Genomic DNA, 22,322 nt, shown 5'->3' with positions numbered 1-22,322 from the left:
GACGATTAGACTGTCACCAAGGCCAATCTAAAAGATTGAGGAATTATGAAGTAGGGTCCTGAAGGTGGTGAGGAAAACGGGACATAATCAATGGAGGCCCAGGTGAGACAAAGATCAGTGAAATCATTCTCGGCTAAGGCTGTGGGTACCCTGGTCTCTCTGAAAGTCCAGGCCCAGGTTTTGAACTATTTGAGGAGAGGCACCCACATCAGAGTGCGAGGGTTCCCGGCGGAGAATCCCTCGAAACTGAATTTCAGACCACTTTACCTGAATTGTTGAGAATGCAGCAAGTAGAGTGGGAGACATTGTAGTTCCGGATTGTTGGGCCTCCTAGTGGGAATCTATATGGAAAAAGGCCCAGACATTTCTGTGGTGGGAATGGTCAAGTTTGTGGATCTGAGAGACCAACTGATTAGGGTGGTGGCAAAACAGAGGTGGTGAAGTGGTTACCAAGCCCACAGACGCTGACATGGAAAAGGGCTCTAAAGCAATGCTGTTGAGAACTGATAGTGGTTTTTCGGCATGAGTTGGTAATGGGGTAAAGTTGTGGGTTGGGCAGCACTGTAAGAAAGGTGTTCTCCAGTTGGATACTGCCAGGAAATTTCTCTGTGGGTTAGATTTCCCATCAGACTAATGATTACTGTAGACTAGTAGACAGGAGTGCTGCTTAGCACGGTGGATATGCTAAGATCTGAAGGATGTGGGCTTGGGAAGGGGCTTCTTAGGAGAGCGAGTGGATACCACTCTCCACCAAGAAGAGTACGGAGATACTGTTAGGATTTGTTTGTTTCCTATTGTGCATGCCTATAAGTGTGATTACATTTGATGTGACGAATGGGACTGTTGGGAATGATTTGTAGTAATTAATTTGTGGGTAACATAATGTGGATGCTGTCATGTTAGACGTCCACCTCGGGCAAATGAATTTCATAAAATATATTTGCACCAAAATTGTTGTATTAATTGCATGGTTCACCTGCAGCCAAATCCACTAGAAAAGTGACCTTCTGAAGCAGTGTCAGGAGCTTCCCCTCACTCATCTACAAGGGGGCAGTAATTTCCACTCTGAATTTACCAATGTGAATATCCTAAGAGGATTCCAGGTTTACAAGCCCAGTGGTAGCCTACCTCGCACTGAATACCCCGCAAAGAATGTGCTGCAACGAGGTGCCCTGGGTACAGATTCAGTGGTGTATACAAAACACATACGGTGCTTTTGGCATTGGCTTTATCAGTCATACTACTGGAGGGTGTGAGTGGTTTCCCATGCGCAACAGTTCAGACTTGGTGCTTGGTTGAGTAATAGTTGCTCAAAGGAGTGCTTAACTCTGGAGAAACACATTTTAGCAAAGCAGTTTATTTTTTCACAATTCTTTTTTTTGCTGGCCAGTTTCTTGCAATGAGTTGAATTCGGGTTGGAGTGTGGCAGGGGACGCTTCAAGTTTCTTTACACAGATTTTCAGCCTTCTGGAGGATTGCTGCTCTTGAAAATGGTCCATTTCGATATTTTATGTGCTATGACAGATTTGATGTGGTGTTGGCAAATACTGATTTCTTGTAGTTTGCCATGGGAATTTTCTGTATAGATAGATGGTATAATACATTTCCCCAAGTATTTAATTATCAAAAGTGTTTTTTTTATTTAGTTTTTTTTTTTTTTTTTTTCTATTCATACAAATTGCAAGATATGGTTTGAATCTGTGTTTTATTATTAATTGTTGTTCGAGATGCCTTAGAGTTAAAAAAAAATCAAATTAAAGTTTATATTGTAGCAAATTTGCTTTTTTTTTGCCTAGTTACCCTGGATTTTTCACTTCTTTTTTTAGATCCTAATTTTGCTTGTATTAGGAGTATGTGCCCTGTAGTATTGCCAGACGGTGTCAAGAATGCACGTGCTCTGCCTCTAAAATGGGACTGTAAAATTGGTTTCACCTAATTTGTTTAACTTGGCATTGTGGCTATAGTAAGTTGACCAGGAATTGAACCTGTGGCACGTAAGTTAAGTGTTGTACATAGACTGCAGGATATAGTTACACCATCTGGATGTAGGTCAAAAACCTATGGCGGTCAGGTGCATCATTGTGCTCTGCGGGGGTTCAGTTTTAACAGTGCAGTAACTAAGGGCCTTCGTGGAAGTCCTATATTTTTGTTAGTTACGTCACCCCTCAGTTTGCTGCCTTGGCTCTAGGCCTGGGTGCTCAATATATACAATGTAATTTAGGGGGGTATATTTCCTGAGTGAGCAGTTGTCCAAAAGCTGTTTTAATGGTCTTGGTAAAGCTGTATTTTCTGTGAACCGACCTAGCTCTGAATAAAATAATTATATACCATAGCCTGAAAAAAACCGAACTTATTTTACATTTAGTTTAAAACATCGAAAGCTATTGTGAAAATAGAATTTTGATATCTTTTAGTGGTAAAGTAACTGTCAAAATGTAGGTGCCGCCTTCGGCAGTGTTCACCTGACAACACCCAGCGTTCCGGGGACCAGAGGCCAAGCCATCTTAAAGTTGAGTTAACACGTTTTCAGCAGAGATTAGGAAGGGGAACATTAGGAGTTGGCAGAATAAAGTGTAGCATTGACAGATCTTCCTTTCACTTTGAGATGCTGAAATACCAGTAATTGCTTCCCCTCGTTCCCAGAGCTCTACCAGACTTTCAGGCTCAAACCTCAGCAGGCAGGAAAACAGTTTTTCCCTTGGCACAGGGGAGGACACATCTAAATAGAGGAAGGACGGAGGTCCATTAGATGGAGGATGGTTGAGACAATATTGTGTTAAAGCCTATGGGAAGATTCGAATTATACCAAGAAGAAATGGTGTAAAAGAAGGTGGAAGATTTGTTAGTTATGACTGGGGAGAAAATCTTCTAGGAACTGGCTATTGCACAGGATAAGAATGGCAACTCACCATCGCCACATTAGAACAGTCCTGGACCTATGAAGAAAACATCTTTAAAGAAGAGGACTTTGCCTGACTTTTTGCCTGCGGTTTATACACAAATCACATGGGATTGGCCCAGCTGACAACGGAGGGCTCCTGCACCTTTCCAAGAAATGCCTCCAGGATCAGCCAGGGCCTGTTTTTTGTTTTCCTTCCTGTGGGGAGTTTATTATCGGCGCACATAGTACTTAAGGGCAGCATGCCAGCCTAATAAGCCCCAGGGAGGATAGAGGGGCCCCTCTCCCCAGGGGCCACCATTTTAATTAAGGGGACCAAGTTAAATACACTGTGTATGGAGGTGCTATATTTATAATAATTTGAAAGTGTTGTGTAAATTATGAATGAAAAGTATGTTTAGAAATTGAAATGAGAAGGCCCCAGGTTCCCATTTTGGCTGGGGGTGGGGTGCCTAACCCGCCCCCACCCCCCACATAATATATATATATATAACATATTTTTTTGACCCCGGGGGATTGAGTCCCTGGAGACAGTAGTGGCTTGAGAAGGGACGCTGCACGGTCGTCCTCCCCTTTTAGGCAAACAAAAAGGCCGCTAGGGTCCTCCCTGGGGCCAATAGTGGCTGGAGGAGGGTGCTGCATGTCTCATTTTCTCTCAACAGTTGTATACAGATTGAACAGGGTGCGCAGTAGGGGGTTAACTATCTGTCTGTGGTTGATGGTTAATATGAACTAGGCTACCAAAGAAGTGTATGGTCAATATTTCCCATATTCTAAGCTTTAGCCTCCCAAGGCTAGTTTGTGTGTGATGGCATCAATGATGCTTCACATTATTGTGATCTATTTTGTACTTTCTATCAGACCTCTAATACCATACTCTTTTATATAGAGTTTTGTGTACAAAATTAGCTTGGATGTTGTAATCCGTGATGTCATAAATTATGTAGTAGAGCATGACATGAGTGATGTAATGTGGTCATATGCAGTGCATGGTGCAAACTTGTGAGTTTCACTTTTTTGTTGTTTCTTTTAAAGTTTAAAATGGTATTTATCTAACTTTTGAACTTAACTGTACCTTCACTTTAACTTTTTTGTTTCCTTCTGTGAAATTTAGAGAGATGGAAAGAGATCGATACTAAATTCCTCAAATTATGGCACAATTAATTTAGGTTGACGTTTGGAATTAATTTAAATTTAACAATGCTTACAATTTACCTCCTTTCTCCATCACCAATTTCTTTGTTAATTATTTACCTACTGTGTAGAAGCTGTAGTTTTTTTTTTGTTTTTTTGTTTTTTTTTTTCCTTAGTCGAATTTCACAAGTTACAATCCTTCAATTTCAAGCCTACAGGTGCAGATAAACATTATTTATTTAGGACGATTGTCCACTGTTTTAAAATGGAGAAAGATATATATATATACTTAACTGCATTCCAGCAAGAGCTTTTATGTACAAGAGGGCAAAAGCGGTTGACTGCCTAACTTTTTTTCTGTGGATTTTGTGTTTACAGTAGGTACATTTCTGGTGCAAAGTTTGAGCTCGCAAATACATGGTTGTTTAAATGGATTGCTTTGTATTGACTACTGAAGTTTAATCAAATGTGTGTTGCTAAAACTAGTGTAATTTCTTCTGAAGAAGCTTTCTTTGAATGGTTATTGAAATGCGTTTCCACTTAATTTGTTATTAAAAATGGAGACTTTGCAGTTTGTTTATTGAAAAGATATATATCTTCTTAACTCTTTAGATTAAAGAAAGGAGCGACAAGACAAATGAAAAATTGGTAAATTGAGGGATGAGACAGATTATCTCTTGATGCAAATGATACTATGTTAAGGTATTCATTAATCTTGTTTCAGGGGAATTCAGTGATGGATCCAATGATGCAGGAGGAACTTTTCAAGTTCTGGATATCCCGTATGAAGGTGATAAAATGAGTATGATGATCATCCTTTCAAGGCAGGAAGTGCCATTGGCCAAGTTAGAGCCACTTATTAAAGGGACACATATTCGAGAATGGGCCAGCTCGGTAAAGAAACAAAAAGTGGAAGTTTATCTGCCAAGGTAATTTTATTGTTTCAAACCTGCCTTTTGAAAGCAAGCTTTTGTACTCCTTTGGGCTTTCTTTGGCAATTAAGGACCTGATTTAGAGTTTGGCGGAGGGGGTTACTTGTCACAAACATGAGGGATATCCGGACCGCCGTATTATGATCTCGTAATAGATTATGGATCATAATATGGCGGATGGGATATCGTCACATTTGCCACGGAGTAACCTATCCACCAAACTTTAAATCAGGCCCTAAGACTGTTTTAATGTTAGACAAATATAAGACTTAAGTATTACTCCTTTACTGAGATTATTATAATTTTTTAAAGAGCACAGTATTGTTAGAAGTGTGCTTTGTTCAATAACTTTTAAAACCCCGCTATGGAAATAAAGTTTAATCTGCCTTCTTTCACATGCCTGTAACCCCGCCTATTCAAGTTTCTCACCCAGCAAGGGTAGAGTCTTTGAGTGTAGCTACATCTGCTGTACACGATCCTACAGTCTATTCAGATATTACTCAAATTAGTAATAATCAGACGGGACACCCGTTAATGCATTTCTTAGGTATGCTTCGGGCAAGGTCCATGAATCTTTGCAACCAGCTGAGGGTAAAGCAAGTTAGGCTTCTAACTTTTCAACAACAAATCCAATTTACAGTATGGCCAATTTGGTCACATCCGGAAAACTCGAGGCTGGGAAGGGTTACAAGTTTTATTATAGGCAAATCCTCACAACCATGTAAATGGGCCTTAAGACAAAACCATAAAGGTACCAAATCACCATGGGCCGACCAAAACGACGAAAGAAGTTTAGGCAAGATAACATTAACCAAACATTCAATGATAACCATTCAAAACATTAACAATACAATTTGCGGTTTGAATACCAGAGGCTGTATAAAGGCAATTCTAAAGTCATCTAAGCTTACTAATTGGGACCAAGGGAAACCCTACTTATTGGGTTAACCTGGCAAAATAATTTGGCAAAAGGTTGTCTGGGACAAAATAAGGCTAACCAAAATTTGAAAAAGGGAAGTTGGAAGGGAAACAGTCAGCATGTCAGAAGCTCAATCAAGAGTAATTCTTTTGGGTCAAATCTCTAAATAAGTAAAGCATTTGGGGAAAATCCAGCTAAAGTATAAGGGCAATAACTATCCGAGTCCAAAAGAAATCAGCCCCTCGTGAGTAGAGCAAGAGGGCTCTGGAGGGGGGTTGGGGGGGGGGGGGGGGGTTGGTGAACCACAGGTTTTAGTTAAACCTAAAAAGAAAGGATTGTGTATTGTGTGCTGTACAAGTAAACGTAATGCAGTTAAGTGTATTGTATTGCAACATTTGTATAGAGCTTACTACCCCTTGGGTAGCATGCTATACTATGTAGGAAGTGTTTCCGTCTTGTGTATGATGACCACTGAGCTGCAGTTATAATAATGGGACGCAGGGCTTAGCAGTGTGATGGATGAAGATGAGAGGCAAGCTCTGTTTATGGTTTGATACGTTGACAGCTTTCAATAGCTGCACAGACCTTTTTATGGTATTTCATATGATCATAGTCCACTTAGCTTGTTACTGCACTGCCTTGTCCGGTTTGTGATATTTTGTTTAAAGTTTAGTGTCCTGAGCATACATAGGTTAAAAGGAGAAATGGTGGAGACATTTGCGGAAATGTTAATTGTTAATATCAACCCAGATGCTAAGATGGACTTTGATCTTATCAACCCATATCTGCGTTGGTGTCCGTATTAATAGATGGGCTACAGAAGATTGTGTATTCTTAGATTGTAATCTTTGAAACGAGGTGTGGGCAGTTTGCATTGATATATTGATTAAGGCAAACATGCTTGTGACTTAGATTAGGCTGGCCTATGAGAGGGGGGGCATGCAGAGGATGGAAAGGAAGGAAAAATCAATTTAAAAGAAAATGACTCGACAATTTGGAAGTTTTAAGTTGGTGTCAGTTTTTCATGCAGGATTTTTTGGAATATTGAGTGTTTTCTGAGCTAGCATTCCACTGTAGATTGAAATACGTTATTTGCATGTGTTGCAAGATCTCTGTACGCCATGAGGACACCAGCACGTACAAACCAATCAACAATATAAATTGCAGTCCCACACTTCACATTTAGCATCTACTAAACCTGCAGTGCTCTGGAAATACAAGTAATCCGGAGCTCCGTCCTGAGTAGGTCCCCTTTGAATGCTTTAGAATGGGAGGGAAGGAAGAAAGCGGGTAGGTAACATCCGATGATCATCCACCTCATTCAGGTGATGAATAATGATGCCATTTAGTTTGTTGCATTGTCTCTTTGGCCAGTCACAATCTCTGCTGTAAATGCAATGGGTTTGTTAAATCATGCTCAACAAAATAAGACTGTACTGGCCTTCTCAAGGTTTATAGTCCTATGTGTTGGCTGTACAAGGCAAAAGGACCATCCTATAAATTCACCTTTGTGCCAATTTGATGGAAGCAGTGCCTATATGTTGTCATGTATAATATATGAAACTATGCAAATACATCTCAAGAATCGGATAACTCGGTTTCTCCCGCTTTCTGTGAATGTACTAGATGGCCAGACCTTTTCAAGCCATACCAGAACCTAGAAAAGAGCCTTCTTAGGAACAAACGTTTATTCGATACGAGATCTCAGTTTTTATATGTAGTTCGTGTTCCAGGAAAATGAATATCGAACACTAAAGCCACCTCGTTATTTATTGGTAATTTTGACAAACAATAACGTGCCATCTTCATGAGGATAAAAAGCATTTCCAGGACTGGGTTGAGGCAGATCAACAAGGAATTCTGTGGGAATGGTGCTGATGCAAGGGTGTGCAGCAAGATTCAGGACTTGTAGCTTAACAAATCCATGTTTAGCTGAGCTGCAACATTTGTAGCCAAAGTATGACGTAGCCCTGCACATGTTTGTGTATAGGTTTCGAAGTATTGGGCAACACATTCTTATGCATTTAATATGTCCATGTAGCCCTCGCACAGAGAGTAACCTGAAAGAAGGTAATTCCTATCCTAGAGCATAACAAGAAGCTCTTATTTGGCCCAGCAGTGATGATGCTGCAGTACAGCAAATACTTAGTGTGGTTATTGGCCCGCTTGGGATGGTGACATATCAGACTCGGGTATTTCATCTGAAAATAGTATATAACCAAATCTTACTCCTTAATTTTCGAAACTAATGTTCTTGTTTACATGCACAAAAGAAATCAGTGATTTATTGAACAGTCTCTGCCCACACAGTCGTACTGTGTGAAGTTTCTGCTAGAAAACGGTATCATAAGTGGGCTATCACATGTTAAAAATTTTTTTTTAAAACTGCACCCTCTGAAGTGGTAACAGGCAATTGATATCCAAAAGGCTCTTATCCATTTGTGATTGTTTTGTTTTTTTAAGTAACGGGCAGGTAAAGTCCATTTTAGGTCCCCTTTTGTAAAGATCCTGGTTTCCAAAGTCTTTTCACAGCATTTAGATTTAACATTTATAAAATAAACATTAACATTTATAAAATTAGTGTTAACTCCAGTTGTCTCTGCATAGCCTCAAATTTGTTGTCTCTTTTGTACCGACAAAAAATAAGACTTCTTTATTCAAGCTGTTTAAGCCTTTACAAGTCTAACTGACTTTAACCACAGCATCCCGCAATAAAACAAAGGGTGTTACCTACATATCTCGAATCCCATGACATTTTATAACAACTACTAATGAATAAACTATTAAGAAAACGGAAAGATGTGTGGATTTCTAAGACTTACCTTACAGCCATAGCAGTGTTGGTTTTCCAGTAGACTTTGAATCCATTTTTATATCAAACCTCACCCAGTTGATGTGAAAAGTGCGCTTTCTAAATAACTGTTTCCAGTATGTCAGAAGGATTAGGAGGGTCAATCTGAAAGAATAGTGCATTCTCAGCTGATATTAGTGACCTGCCAATGATTTGAATTGAATCGCCGGGCTGTACGATAAAGTGCCATCAGTGGAATGCACTTGTCATTTTTCGACAGGAGAGATCAAGATTTTGTGGCCCTAAAAAATGTCCTATAATCACTTAGAAGCCTTGAAAGATCTAATAGGCACCGTATTGCATTAATCGGGAGCCCACTACACTGACTTTCAGCAGCAATGTTGAATGCTTGATATGAGAATACAGTTTTTTCAATTTGGAGGTTTCACACCTTTTTTTTTTTTTTTTTTTTTTTTTTTTTTTTTTTAAGTTCAGTTGTTCCCATTTTCCTTCTGTCATAGTCTAATAAAATGAATTGGTGGTCTGGAAATTTGCAACTACTGAAAAATATCTACAGTATGGTAATACCAGTTTATAGCACAATTGCTGTTTCGGAGTTGCTGTTGTATTTCAGTGTGGAGAATGGCATCAAAATGACCTATATGTACCTTTTCAGAGGGAAGAAAAAAAAGGGATTTGTCTTTTGAAAAGGCAGCTCAGCTACGTCGTATTTCCTACCATTATATCATGGGCAGCCCAGATTTTTAAGATGCATTGCTGCTAAAACCAGCTTAAGATCCGTTAGTCTCAAGTGAATACTGCATGCGTTCAGCAGTTGAAATCTTTGTCGTTTGGACAAGTATCATGATTAAAATCCCCAAGACCAGCTTACAATATGGATGTAGGATAATGTTTTCCTGAGATGGCAGAGCATAGCAAGTCCATGGTTTTCGTTCTTTAACCTTTACATTTCATGGTAGAATGTCCAAAAATGGGGCGATGTCTCTTGGAGTCTTGTTTGCCTCGACCTAAAGCCAGCACCCACAAGTTATTTTGTTTTCCCTTCATTTACTGTGTAAACCAGGTCCATCAGAGGTAGGTGTCAAAATAGGTCCTATCCAAATAAAAGCAAGGCTATTGAAAGACGCTGGAAATCAGTGAAAGCACTGGTCCATGTACAACCTATCAACACGAACTCTCGATAGATAATGACACTCAGATTTATAATCGATCTAATGAGAAACTAGAGAGCCAATGTTTAGTGTCCAAGTGGGGCAACAGACTGTGCTGTGAGGGTTCAACCACATGTTTTATCTTAAGCTGACAATTTATATTCCTTTCTTTTCCTGTCAGATTCTTCCTAGGTTTTCTGCTCCCTAGGTAGGGGAAATTGGTGGGTAGGTGTTCTGCCCCGTTTGAGTAGTGTCCTGTCACCTGAGATTGCAGGTTTTTACTTTTCATCCCATGTGGCCATAAGCTGTTCCACCACGGCCTATTTTTATTTTATTTTTTTTGTGCATGATTTCTGGGTGCCACCTTTATGCTATATACTCGATTTAGCCGTCCTAGTTTTGCGTTCTATTTTCTTCTGTAGTGGCCTAAAGGTACTCGGTGCTTGGTGCAGCTACTGATGTTAACCACTTTCGCTGCCAGGCCTTTTCCCCTCCTGTGCTGAGCCTTTTTCTGGCTATTTGGGGCAGTTCGCGCTTAGGCCCTCATAACTTTTTGTTCACAGAAGCTACCCACACCAAATTTGCGTCCTTTTTTCCCCCCAACATCCTAGGGATTCTAGTGGTACCCAGACTGGTTCCCCTGAAGGAGACCAAGAAATTAGCCAAAATACAGTGAAAAATTCGTTTTTTTTTTTTTAAAAATGGGGAAAAAAGGGCTGCAGAAGAAGGCTCATGGTTTTTTCCCTGAAAATGGCAACAAAGGGTTTGCAGTAGTAAGATCACCATCTTCCCAGCTTTCGGGAACAGGCAGACTTGAATTAGAAAAGCCCATTTTTCAACACAATTTTGACATTTTACTGGGACATACCCCATTTTTACTATATATTTTTTTTATTTTATTTTTTTTGCTTTCAGCCTCCTTCCAGTTAGTGACAGAAATGGGTGACAAAACAATGCTGGATCCCAGAAAGCTAAACATTTCTGAATTCATCAAGGGGTCATTTGTGTAGATCCTACAAGTGTTTCATACAGAAAATAACAGCTGAAACAAAAAATACTGAAATTGAGATTAAAAAAACAGCCATTTTTATCCACGTTTTACTCTAACTTTTTCCTGCGATGACCGATTTTTGAAAGCACTACGGTTACGTCAGCTGGACTCTTCTGGTTGCGGGGATATACAGGGCTTATAGGTACATCAAGAACCGTAGGTACCCAGACCCAATAAATGAGCTGCACCTTGCAATGGATTTTTATTCTATACTGGGTATACAGCAATTTGCTGAAATATAAAAAGTGAAATATAGTTATCAAGAAAGCCTTTGTATTTCCAAATTGGCCACAAGATAAGGTGTTGAGAAGCAGTGGTTATTTGCATATCTCTGAATTCTGGGGTGCCCATACTGACATGAGAATTACAGGGCATTTCTCAAATAGATGTGTTTTTTACACAGTCTTACATTTGGAAGGGAAAAATGTTGAGAAAAACAAGGGGCAATAACACTTGTTTTGCTATTCTGTCTTCTCCCATGTCTCCTGATAAAAATGGTACCTCACTTGTGTGGATAGGCCTAGCGCCTGCGACAGGAACTGCCCCAAAACACAACGTGGACACATCACATTTTCACAAAGAAAACAGAGCAGTTTTTTGCAAAGTGCCTAGCTGTGGATTTTGGCCTGTAGCTCAGCCGGCACCTGGGGAAACCTAGCAAACAAGCCCATTTTTGAAAACTAGACACCTAGGGGAGTCCAAGATGGGGTGACTTGTGGGGCTCTGACCAGGTTCTGTTACCCAGAATCCTTTGCAAACCTCAATCTGGCCAAAAAAAACACTTTTTCCTCATTTCGGTGACGGGTACTGGAATCTGAAAGGAGCCACAAATTTTCTTCCAGCGTTCCCCCAAGTCTCCCGATTAAAAATGGTACCTCACTTGTGTGGGTGGGCCAGGTACCTGCAACAGAAAAAGGCCAAAAACTTGTAGAGATTGAGTGGATAGCACAGCAAGTTGATAAGCACATATTTTTCTTTTATACATCTTTTAGGCTGACTCTGCTTTGGGGACCCATGCAAGTGAGGTATAATTTTACTTGGGGGACTGAGGGGAACGCTGGGTGGTAGGAAATTTGTGCAGCAGCGGTGATCCTACAAATAAAAGTGAGGAATATGATTATTTTTTTTTTAATGAAAATTTTGAAGTTTGCCAAGGAGTCTGGGTAAGAAAATGTTGGGGGATCCAGGCAAGCCACACCTCCTTGGGTGTCAATTTTTAAAACATGTATGGGTTTGGTAGGTTTCCCTAGATGAACGTCGCACCCGGGACCCAAAACATAAGTGCCCTCTTACCCCCCTCCCCTCAACACCCCCCCCACAGTTTTGCAATAGATCATTTTGGTGTGTCCGCATACTTATGTGATGTTCCAAACACTAAAATTGTGGAAAAAAACGCATTTAGGTTATGTAAAAAAGACCCCTCAACCACCAACCAAGTTGTTGCCATGCTTCATCATCGGGGTCCCACCCAAGACACCTAGTGTGTCACAGGTGTGCTGCGGCGCCTGATTGCAGCGGAGCATGTTTTGTCATTTTTACCACACATACTGGTTGGATTTTCCACGAGGGTGAGTGATGGTTCAGTAGATCAAATTTTATTAACAATAGATTTCACAAAAATGAAATGCACGGTTAATAACAAAGGCCAAAAAACTGAACCAATGACGCAGCTCGTGAGCTGTAAAGCCACGGCAAGGCACCAACCGCTTTACAGTCCATTCACACACCTTTCATACATGACATGCACAAGACCATTCACGCCGCCAGCCACGGGCCCAGCACATTACAACACTCGCATCGACACAGTGCCACTCAAGGGCCCATCACTTACATACACCCACATGCCTGATACAGCAATCACACCAGCTGATGGGAGTGTGTGGACTGGCGTTTGGCTGGCAGTGTGTTGCTGAGCCAACAGCAAGTCAATATGTACAGTCAGCCAAGCGCCACTCCATACACCATGGCATCACTTTTTTTTTTTTTAAACAAAGAAACCACTAACTAATTAGAAATAATTACAAAACTACAAACACAAAAGCTCTAAGTACATGACAAATGCCAACCATGAAACCGAACACATGAAAATACAAAACAGGCAGTTTACACACATGGTTGTTCCCAGTAATTCCTCTGGGTGTGGTAATAATTCTTGAAACAACCACCCACACACAGCCCAGGCTTTGAAGGACAAGCTGGGCAGTGCAATTGAGTCTCCCTCCGGATACCTCTTCGAAAACCAACTCTACATTTCTTAGCTGGAAAGTCTTTTTTGGGTGTGGGAGGAATGTGCTCAGCAAAGTGGCGATCTTTCAATCTAGCAACATCCTCCACCACTGCTTCTCTAGGAACTCTGGCCTGTTCCACCACAATAAGGCTCTCTATCACTAACTCCTGAAATTTCACAAATGTCATCTTTGACTCTGGAGACCTATCCTTAAACACAATAAAAGCATTAAAAGTTGCTAAGTGGGAGAAGTGAATTGCTAACTTCTTATACCAAACATAAGACTCGTGAATAGCAGTATAAGGTTCCAACCTCTGATCAACTCTATCTACACCTCATGTGCTTATAATCTAAAATGCACCCAAGTTTGCACACTTCAGCAACCTGGCCCCAAACAATCACCGGGGGGGGGGGGGGGGGGGGGGGGGGGAGAGTACGCTCATGGATGTTACTTAGCATGTAGACATACCCCTGTCTGAAAATTTCAAAGCTAGCAGCTCATCATTCCGCAAGCCACTGCACTGTCCCCTCAAATTTTTTACAGACAAGCTCCCTTAGATAGCCTTTCCGGTTACAACAAATTGTGCCACAAGCAACAGTGTCCACTCTAAACAATTCCTTGAACTGCACTCCATTGTAGAAGTTATCTACATACAAATGGTGACCTTTGTTGAACAATCGTCTACCAAGTTCCCACACAATTTTCTCTAACTCCAAAGGTGGGAGGACAACCAGGGGGTCAATACTGGAATCCCTACCAGTGTAGACAAGGAAACTATACACATCCTGTACTACTTTCAGACAGCATAAACAATTGAATTCCATATCGTGCCCTCTTGCTAGGAATGTACTGCCTAAAAACCAAACGACCCTTGAAGAGGACCAAAGACTCGTCCACAGCTATTTCTTTGCCTGGAACATAGATCTCTGAAAGCTGATCTACAAAATGATCAAGGACAGGCCTAATCTTAAAAAGACGGTCAATCAGGGTGATCTTGGGGGCAGGGCTAATGCATTGTCAACAAAATGAAGCATCCTAAGAAGCAAATACCGATTAAGACTCATGGTTGCAGGAAATATAGCTGTTGCCATCAAGGGGCCAATAAGAAGCCAGTGACCGTTTCCTGATCAACCTCATCAAGAGTCAAGCCCCAAAACCTTTTCATCTCCTCCAAATTTGTGGGAATCCACTGGGTAGCTTTAGAGTGTGGCCTAAGTCTAGCAGTGTTGTCCCTCAAATACTGCTCCGCATACAAATTAGTCTGCTTAACAATCTCTTCCAAAAACACATCCACAAATAACTCAAAGAAATTGACAGGCAAAAAGTTCTCTGTATTGGCTCTACACCCTGGGGGACCAGTAAAGGCAGGCAACTCTGGCTGCTCCGAGTTTGGGGCAACCCAGAGTTCAGGTCTAACGGGAAACCTTTCAGCCCCAGGTTGCTGCACTAATGGCACATCAGTATCCTCCTCTAAAACAGGCCCTTCATCTGCACGGAGTGTGGCTTCCTCATCAGAAGATTACTCTGCGACAAACTTCACTGCCAGAATCTCTCACTTCCTCCTCTGCCTCAGATGCAGAGTCCGTCAGACAATGACTCAAAAAGCATACCAACCACCTGCTGAGCGGTCATCCTGTGGCTAGCCATGATCTTTCCTAAGAAAATGAACTGGACAAATGCACCACCAACAACCAGCACTGTGTAAGATAAGTAATAAAGTGTAGCTTTATTAGTAAGAGTTATAAACTCAACTATACCGCTCACTTGCCTGAAAAAGCTTGACTCACCAGCAACTACTCTGCACAGACAGAGCAATCACCAATGATATCCCACTAAAAGGTAAGAAAGAAAAGCAAATTAGAAATAAGACAACACAGATAGGATTGTGCACAAATCGAAGGACAATTTCACACACAAACCTGCATTTAGTACACCACCTACAAACGTCATTCATGCATGGCAACAATACTCCTTCGGAGTAAATTGTTTTTACTTACCTAAAACAAGCAACTATGCAATACCGCAGGTCAACCAGGTCAAAACTGCAAGGAGCCACAGCAAAAAAAGCAAAAGCTTTGAACTAGAACAATTTTTATTTTTTTAAATCACAATTGCTAATACTTCGTCAATTGACAAACACCCAACCATCAAGCATTTAGAAATTGGTGCCTAAGTAGATTCTGCCGTAAGGGCAGATGGGCCTACTAAAAAATAGGCCGATCTGCCCCAAGGAGGGCAGATAATACATTTAGTAGTGTGTCCCCATGGGGAGCGACCCTTGCCCAAGGGGCCAACCCCCCCAAAAAAAAACACACACTAACTACCCCTGGTGCCTAAGTGGCTTCTGCCCCTCCTTGGGGGAAGATGGGCCTAAAAAAAATAGGCCCATCTGCCCCCAAGGGGGGCAAAAGTGGGCAATAGCTCAATGCCCCCCCTTGCCCAAGGGGATGCCCCCCCACATAAATAAACATAAAAAAAAAATCCCTGGCGTTCTAGTGGTTTCTGCCCCACTTGGGGGCAGAAATGGCCTTGGTACACGTGCCCCCAAAGGGCAGATTGGGCCTACTAAAACATAGGCCTATCTGCCCTAAGGAGGGCAGAAAATACATTTAGTAGTGTCCCCATGGGGAGCGACCCTTGCCCAAGGGGCTGCCCCCCTATCCCCTAACACACACACTATCCATGGTGTCTAAGTGGCTTCTGCCCCCCAAGGGTGGCAGAAATAGCCAACAGTTCAATACCCCCCTTGGGGGGGGGGGGGCGCCCCTTGCCCAAGGGGACAGACACCCCCCCATATAAATAAGCATACACAAAAAAATCCCTGGCGTTCTAGTGGTTTCTGCCCCCCTTGGGGGCAGATAAGCCTTAAAAATAATAGGGGGGCAGAAATGGCCACAACAAACATGCCCCCAAAAGGGAGCGACCCTTGCCTAAGAGGCCGCTCCCCGACGCAAAACATTACAAATATACAGGAGAAAAAAAATCCCTGGCATCTAGTGGGCATTCCTGCTGCCCGATCGCAATGCGATCGGGCAGCAGGAATGCTTAGAGACACCGGGGGAAAGGAAAAGCCTTTCCTTTCCCCCGGTGCCTCTTTGTTCCAAACACCCCACTCGCCGGAGGAGAAACTTATCTGTTTCTCTCTACTCGCACTGGAAGCAAATGGCTTCTAGTGCGACCGGCACCCTGTACTGATTTCAGCGTGCGACTTCACGCTTATGTCATTACAGGGGGGTGGGGGAGTGGTGGGGAAGGGCTTCCCCTTCCATCCCTGCCTGGGGGGGGGGGGGTGGGGGGAGAAAGCCCACAGAGGGAGCGCTAGCGCTCCCTCGGAGCTCAGTGCCCAGGACGTAATGGTTACGTCCTCGGAACAGGAGTACTGTGCCGCGGGACGTAACCATTACGTCTGCGGCACAGAAGGGGTTAAGAGTTAACTACTCTTAACTGCTCCCTGTAGTTCTGTCCCTGTGCCACTTTTTACAACCATATCTCTTGCATCTGTTTGAGTACCTCAGGATTGTGGTCTAGTTTGTTAGCTTGGTATATGTCGAGTGGTAGCACTTCTGTTTCTCTGGCTGGCAGTTGCGTTCATGGTAGGAAGTATGGCAAATGCAGGCAGGAAAGGGGCACATTAGCAGTCTTTCTTAATTTTAATATTGAAAAGTATGACTATGGTTCATGAGAGTACTGTGGCCTGCTATAAATCACGTTTTTAAGATTAATTGCTTGTATTTGGTGGAACTTGCTTCAGGCTTGCAGAACTAGTCTGGCTGTTGCAGTGGAGAACCACTGAGCCCTTTGTAGCACCTGAAGTGGGTGCACAAATGAGATCTACATCTACTCGTGGATGATCCAAGGTGTCCATGCTGGCAGCAGTTTAAAATGTATTTACAAGTGGATTGGGTGAAGCAATAAAATCTCTTTGTAGTAACAATTCTTGATACCCTCAAAATTCTGCTATCTCTTTACATGAATGATTTTCACCTGGCAAGGACGAAGATAGATTTAAAATAAAAAAAAAATGCCTGTTTCACTGAGTCATACAGTAAAAAGTCAAAAATCTTCTTTGCTGACTTTCCTTCATGTTTTGTGACGATTTGACTTATTGGGCATCTTGCATATATCCAAGAGATGTTCTTAAATCAACGAATTTCTGAAATAGTTCTGGTGGTGAATATTTAGTACCAATTTGGTGAAAGACCTGCATGAGTATGTCGCATAGAATTGTGCAATGTTCACATTTAACATTTGTTTATATTTTTTCCTTCCGCTTGGAATTTTTCACTGTGAAGGTACCACATTTCCAAATGAAATTTAGTAGAATCTCTTAATCTACTCTTTAATCGGTTATTAAAACGTTTTGCGGAATCTTTACTAGTGTCTCCATGGTGGATATGGGCGATAATTTTTTTTTGTGAAATCTCCAACTTTGAAGTTATTTGTTACTCCCATACGTCATGGCATGTCTATCCCAGACCCTCCTCATTCCCACTAGTTAAACTTATGATGGAGAATACAAACGGCAACATAGATCTTCAAATTCACTTTATTTTGATATTGTGATACAGAATTTAAGTAATGTGTGTTTTTTTTTTTTTTTTTTGCGCGCACTGCCTGTCTGACTAGGGCCGACTTTTGACTACTTTAAAGTAGTCCTCAGACAAAACGGAGTGGATTGTCACCCACCCCTAATGTATGATCATGGCAGTAGCCAAGAATGAGATGTTAAGCTTAAGTTATCTATGAAGTGGAATTAGCTACAACTGCTTTGACTATTTAGACCCCCATTACCAATGTCCCAAAATATTCACCATTTTTTCTGGGAATGGTCCCAACAATTATGGGGGTTGGAAGTAACTGGGATTGCATGTTTGTTGTGAACATCATCCGATAATCAATATTTCTGCAGTAATTCCTGCACCTTCTTCACGTGACTCTTGGAGGCTTGCAATTCCATTGCCAAGTTGATAGAAATTTGTGAACTATTCATAAAGATTGCCTCAGTCGTTGGAGCCCCCTGAAATAAAGTGCAAAGATACATAGCTCAATTAACCGGGTTCCTTGTCTGATTTAACGGGACCTGTTGTGATTGTGACTTTTGGGTGTGTCATTTTGAAATACTTCCAGTGCAGGATCACCATCACATTTTGCATGTGGCTCAGAGCTATGATGTCACTTAACTTCTTGATAGTTCTTAAACCCAAGTCTGAGGTTGCTTCAGAATGTGAGCTCTTTAGCCTCCTTTCTGCACTCTGAATTGGACAATTGTGGAATTCAGTGGGTGCCTTCCCTTCGCCCACAGCAGAAGCGTCCCAACCAAGCTTCAATAGATCTTCTGTGCAGATTAGTGCAAAGATTAGTACAAAGTAGTCGAGTCCTGTTTTGAAAACTTGATTTCTGGGAATAGTCTCAGGTTGTCGCGTAGGACAGGCATATTTATTTATTTTGTTGGTTTGTTTATTTTGAGGTTATGGGTTAGCTTGGGCAGGTAACTGTTATTTTTTTTGGTGCAGTCTCTGAAACCTCTGCATTAAAGGATTAGAGTATGGGTCCTAGTCAAAGGTCACCTGACAGAATGTTGCTCAGAGGGCACTCTGTTTTCTGTTGTTGTACCCCATTGGAACCCCTTAGCTGCTGGGCCTTTCCCCACCCAGTGCCGAGCTCTTTTTTTTTTTTTGGTCAATTTGGGGTAGTTCGTGCTTTGGTCACCATAACCATTTTTCCACACAAATATCCATGCCAAATTTGCATGTGTATATATATATATATATAATTTTTTTCCCCAACATCCTGGGGATTGAAAAGGTGCGCAGGGTTTGTGGACTCCCCTGGAGGGGACCGAGAAAATAGGCAGAATACCACAAAATTCTGAGTTCTTTTTAAAAAAAAGAAAAAAATGGGGAAAAAGTGCTACTCCCTCCCCTTCAAATCTGCCCCATCAGCCATGCCTCAGTCATTCAGCCGTTTTCCTGGAGGATCATTTGACACTTCTCCGCCAGAAAGTCACAGCTCCCATGGCCAAGGGAGCCATAGAGAGGGTCCCTGCGGCCGGAAGTAGGTTGTGGTTGTCCTATCCTAGACCTTCGGGCCCTCAATCTCTTCCTCAAGAAGGGGAAATTCAGAATGCTCACCCTGGCTCAGGACCCTATCTGCCTTGGACCCAGGAGACTGGATTGGCAAGCGTTGGAAATGCAGGACGCTTATTTCCATATTTCAATCCTGCCTGCCATCAGATGTTGCCTACGATGCCGTGGTAGGTCACGAGCACTTTCAATTTACCGTGCTTCCCTTCGGCCTTACCAGCGTCCCTCGGGTGTTCATGAAAGTGATGGCGGTGGTTGCAGCTCATCTGCGCAGGTTGGGCGTTTCAGTCTTCCCCCCCCCCCCCCCCCCCCCCAACCTCGATGAATGGCTGTTGAAGACAGACTCCCCCTAAAAACTAGTCTCCCACCTTCAGACTACGGCGAACTTCTTGCACATGCTGGGGTTCAATATAAACGTGCCAAAGTCACACCTGACTCCCTCTCAGAACCTTCCTTTCATCAGAGTTGCTCTGGACATCGTCCTGAAAAGTGAGTCCAGGATATTCAAGCTATGATTCCGATCTTTTAGCCTCTATCTTGGGTTTCAGTGAGACTGACTGAGGCTGCTGGGCCTCCTGGCCTCCTGCATCCTGCTAGTGACACATGCTAGATGGCGTATGAGGGCTATGCAGTGGGACCTGAAGTTCCAGTGGGCGCAGCAACAGGGAAATCTCTGCACTGGTGGCTTTCAAATCGACATTGGGTCAACGGCAGATCCCTCTCCCTTCTCCAACCAGTTCTATCCATCTTGATGGACGCGTCACTTCTGGGATGGGGTGGCCACATGGGAGAGGCGAAGATCAGACTCCTCTAGTCAGGGCTCCATATCAGTCTTCTGGAGCGCAGGGCGATCAGGCTTGTGTTGTAAGCATTTCTTCCCTTTCTCAAAGGAAAAGTAGTGCGAACGAGTGACAACACTACCACCATGTGGTACTACAACAAACAGGGCGGAGTAGGGTCCTGGACGCTTTGTCAGGAGGCGTTACGCCTCTGAACATGGCTGGCACATCAGGACATCACCTTGGTGGTTCAACATCTGGCGGGCTTTCAATGCTAGAGCAGTCTAACTCTGCCGTCAATGCAGAGCCGATCACGAATGGCTTCTCCATCTGGGGGTGGTGCAAGGTCTCTTTCAGCTGTAGGAGAGTGTTGGTTAGATCTATTTGCCTCCGCAGAGAACATGCAGTGTCAGCTGTTTTGCGCGTTGGAGTTTCCAAGGCATCACTCGCTTGGAGATGCTTTTAGTCTCGAGTGGAACTCTGGCCTCCTTTCTGTCTATACCACTTCTGCCCAGAGTTCTCAAGAAGATCAAGAATGACTGGGCCCATGTTATCTTGGTAACTCCAGACTGGGCACGGAGAGCATGGTATCCAGAGCCACTCGGACTGCTCCTTCGTGAGGATCTTCTGTCACAGCAGCATGGGACGATTCTTCGCCCAACCCTGTCCAATCTCTGCTTTCATGCATGGAGATTGAGCGGCGGCAGTTGACGGCATTTGACCTTCCACCTGAAGCCTGTGATATCTTGGCAGCCAAACGGCCCTCCACCAAAATGGTATACGCCTGTCGTTGGCATAAGTTTGTAGCATGGTGTACCAACAAATCTGTTGATCCCCTCTCTGCTCCTCTTTCTGAGGTTCTTTTGTTCATTCTTTCTTTGGCCAAGCAGGGCTCTGCTTTGGGCACACTTAAGGGCTATTTATTGGCTATCTCAGCCTTTCTTAGGTTGCCTGATCAGCCTTCACTCTTTAAGTCTCCTATTGTTAATAGATTCCTTAAGTGCATCACCCATTTGTTTCCTCCCACTCAGTTTATCATGCCTCAGTGGGACCTCAATCTTGTCCTTACTTAATGTGTATGTCCTTTGAGCCGATGCACAATTGTCCCTTACGGCTCCTTACTTTCAAAACTGTTTTTCCTGTTGCCATCACTTCTTCTCAGTCGGTGAGCTTCAAGCTCCATCTTTAAAACCCCCATTTTTGTTTGTGCACTCTGACAAATTGGTGTTACGTACTAAGGCTTCCTCCCTTCCCAAAGTTGTTACACCTTCTCTTGTAGGTCAGTCCATCACTTTGCCTAATTTTTATGCACCGCCACATCCTTCTCATGAGGAGGAGAGACACCATTGCCTGGATCTAAGGAGAGCTTTGGCGTTCTCTCACTCATAAAGCATTCCGGGTGGACGATCAACTCTTTGTTGGATATTTAGGTGCGAGGAAAGGCAGTGCAAAAATGTACCATCTCACGATGGGTACTTCTTTGCATCAAAATGTTCTACGCTTTGGCAAAAAAGCAGCCCCCTGAGGGCTTGCATGCTCATTCAACCAGAGCAACTGCTGCTTCCACAGGTTTAGCATGCAGAGTTCCTGTCCTTGATATGTCAGGCAGCCACGTGAGCATCCTTGCACATGGTTTTGAAATATTACTGCCTGGACAGTCCGGTCCGTAGGGACGGCTGCTTTGGTCATTGCATCCTGCAGGATGTCCTAGTGTTATCTTGGTTCACAGCCCACCTCTGAGGATGTAATTGTTTGGGTATCTATTCTAAGGTAAGGAATCTGCAACCAGAAGTCTCTATCAGATGTACGAGTTACTTACCATCGGTAACAATATATCTGGTAGAGACATATTCTAGTTGCAGATTCCTTACTGACCCAACCATCCTCCCCGCTTGCGCACTAATTTCTAGGGACAGGACTTCCCCATTCAGGGCCTTAGCTCTGGCGCACCAAATTTCCTCGCGGCTCTGCGCTTTGGCGTGTGAAGTTGTGAAAAGAAACTGATGTCACTGCGCTGAGGCTGTCTATATACGACTCCCAACGTAATCACATCGACTAAGACGCCAACAACGCCCGTGGAGTTGACCGATGCCACCTACCGACACGCAAGGGTGTTGCTTGAAGAAAATATCTCCAAATCCAGTCTGGTGCCTGGGGGAAAATTCTAAGGTAAGGAATCTGCAACTAGAATGTGTCTCTACCAGATATATAATTACTGAAGGTAAGTAACTTTTTTACAACAACAACGTTGATCCTTTTTGGGGGTTTTGGGAATGCAATCAGCAAAGTGTCGGTCTACAGCCTTGGTTCGTCCCCCAACATTTATGAAGTGGA

The 22,322-nt window shown here is 42.8% G+C and overlaps 1 protein-coding gene across 1 annotated transcript in view; it reads left to right on the top strand.

Moving 5' to 3' along the window:
- SERPINI1 (serpin family I member 1) overlaps positions 1-22,322 on the top strand; it is a 135,541-nt gene that overhangs the window by 97,380 nt on the left and 15,839 nt on the right. Inside the window, exon 5 of the mRNA XM_069213216.1 lies at positions 4,758-4,962. Coding sequence (XP_069069317.1) covers positions 4,758-4,962 — 205 coding nt within the window. The remainder of the gene's footprint in view (positions 1-4,757; positions 4,963-22,322) is intronic.

Source organism: Pleurodeles waltl, chromosome 11 (assembly GCF_031143425.1).
Source record: "Pleurodeles waltl isolate 20211129_DDA chromosome 11, aPleWal1.hap1.20221129, whole genome shotgun sequence".
Taxonomy (NCBI): domain Eukaryota; kingdom Metazoa; phylum Chordata; class Amphibia; order Caudata; family Salamandridae; genus Pleurodeles; species Pleurodeles waltl.
The sequence above is the reverse complement of the archived record's forward strand: the minus strand, read 5'-3'. Positions and strand labels throughout refer to the sequence as shown.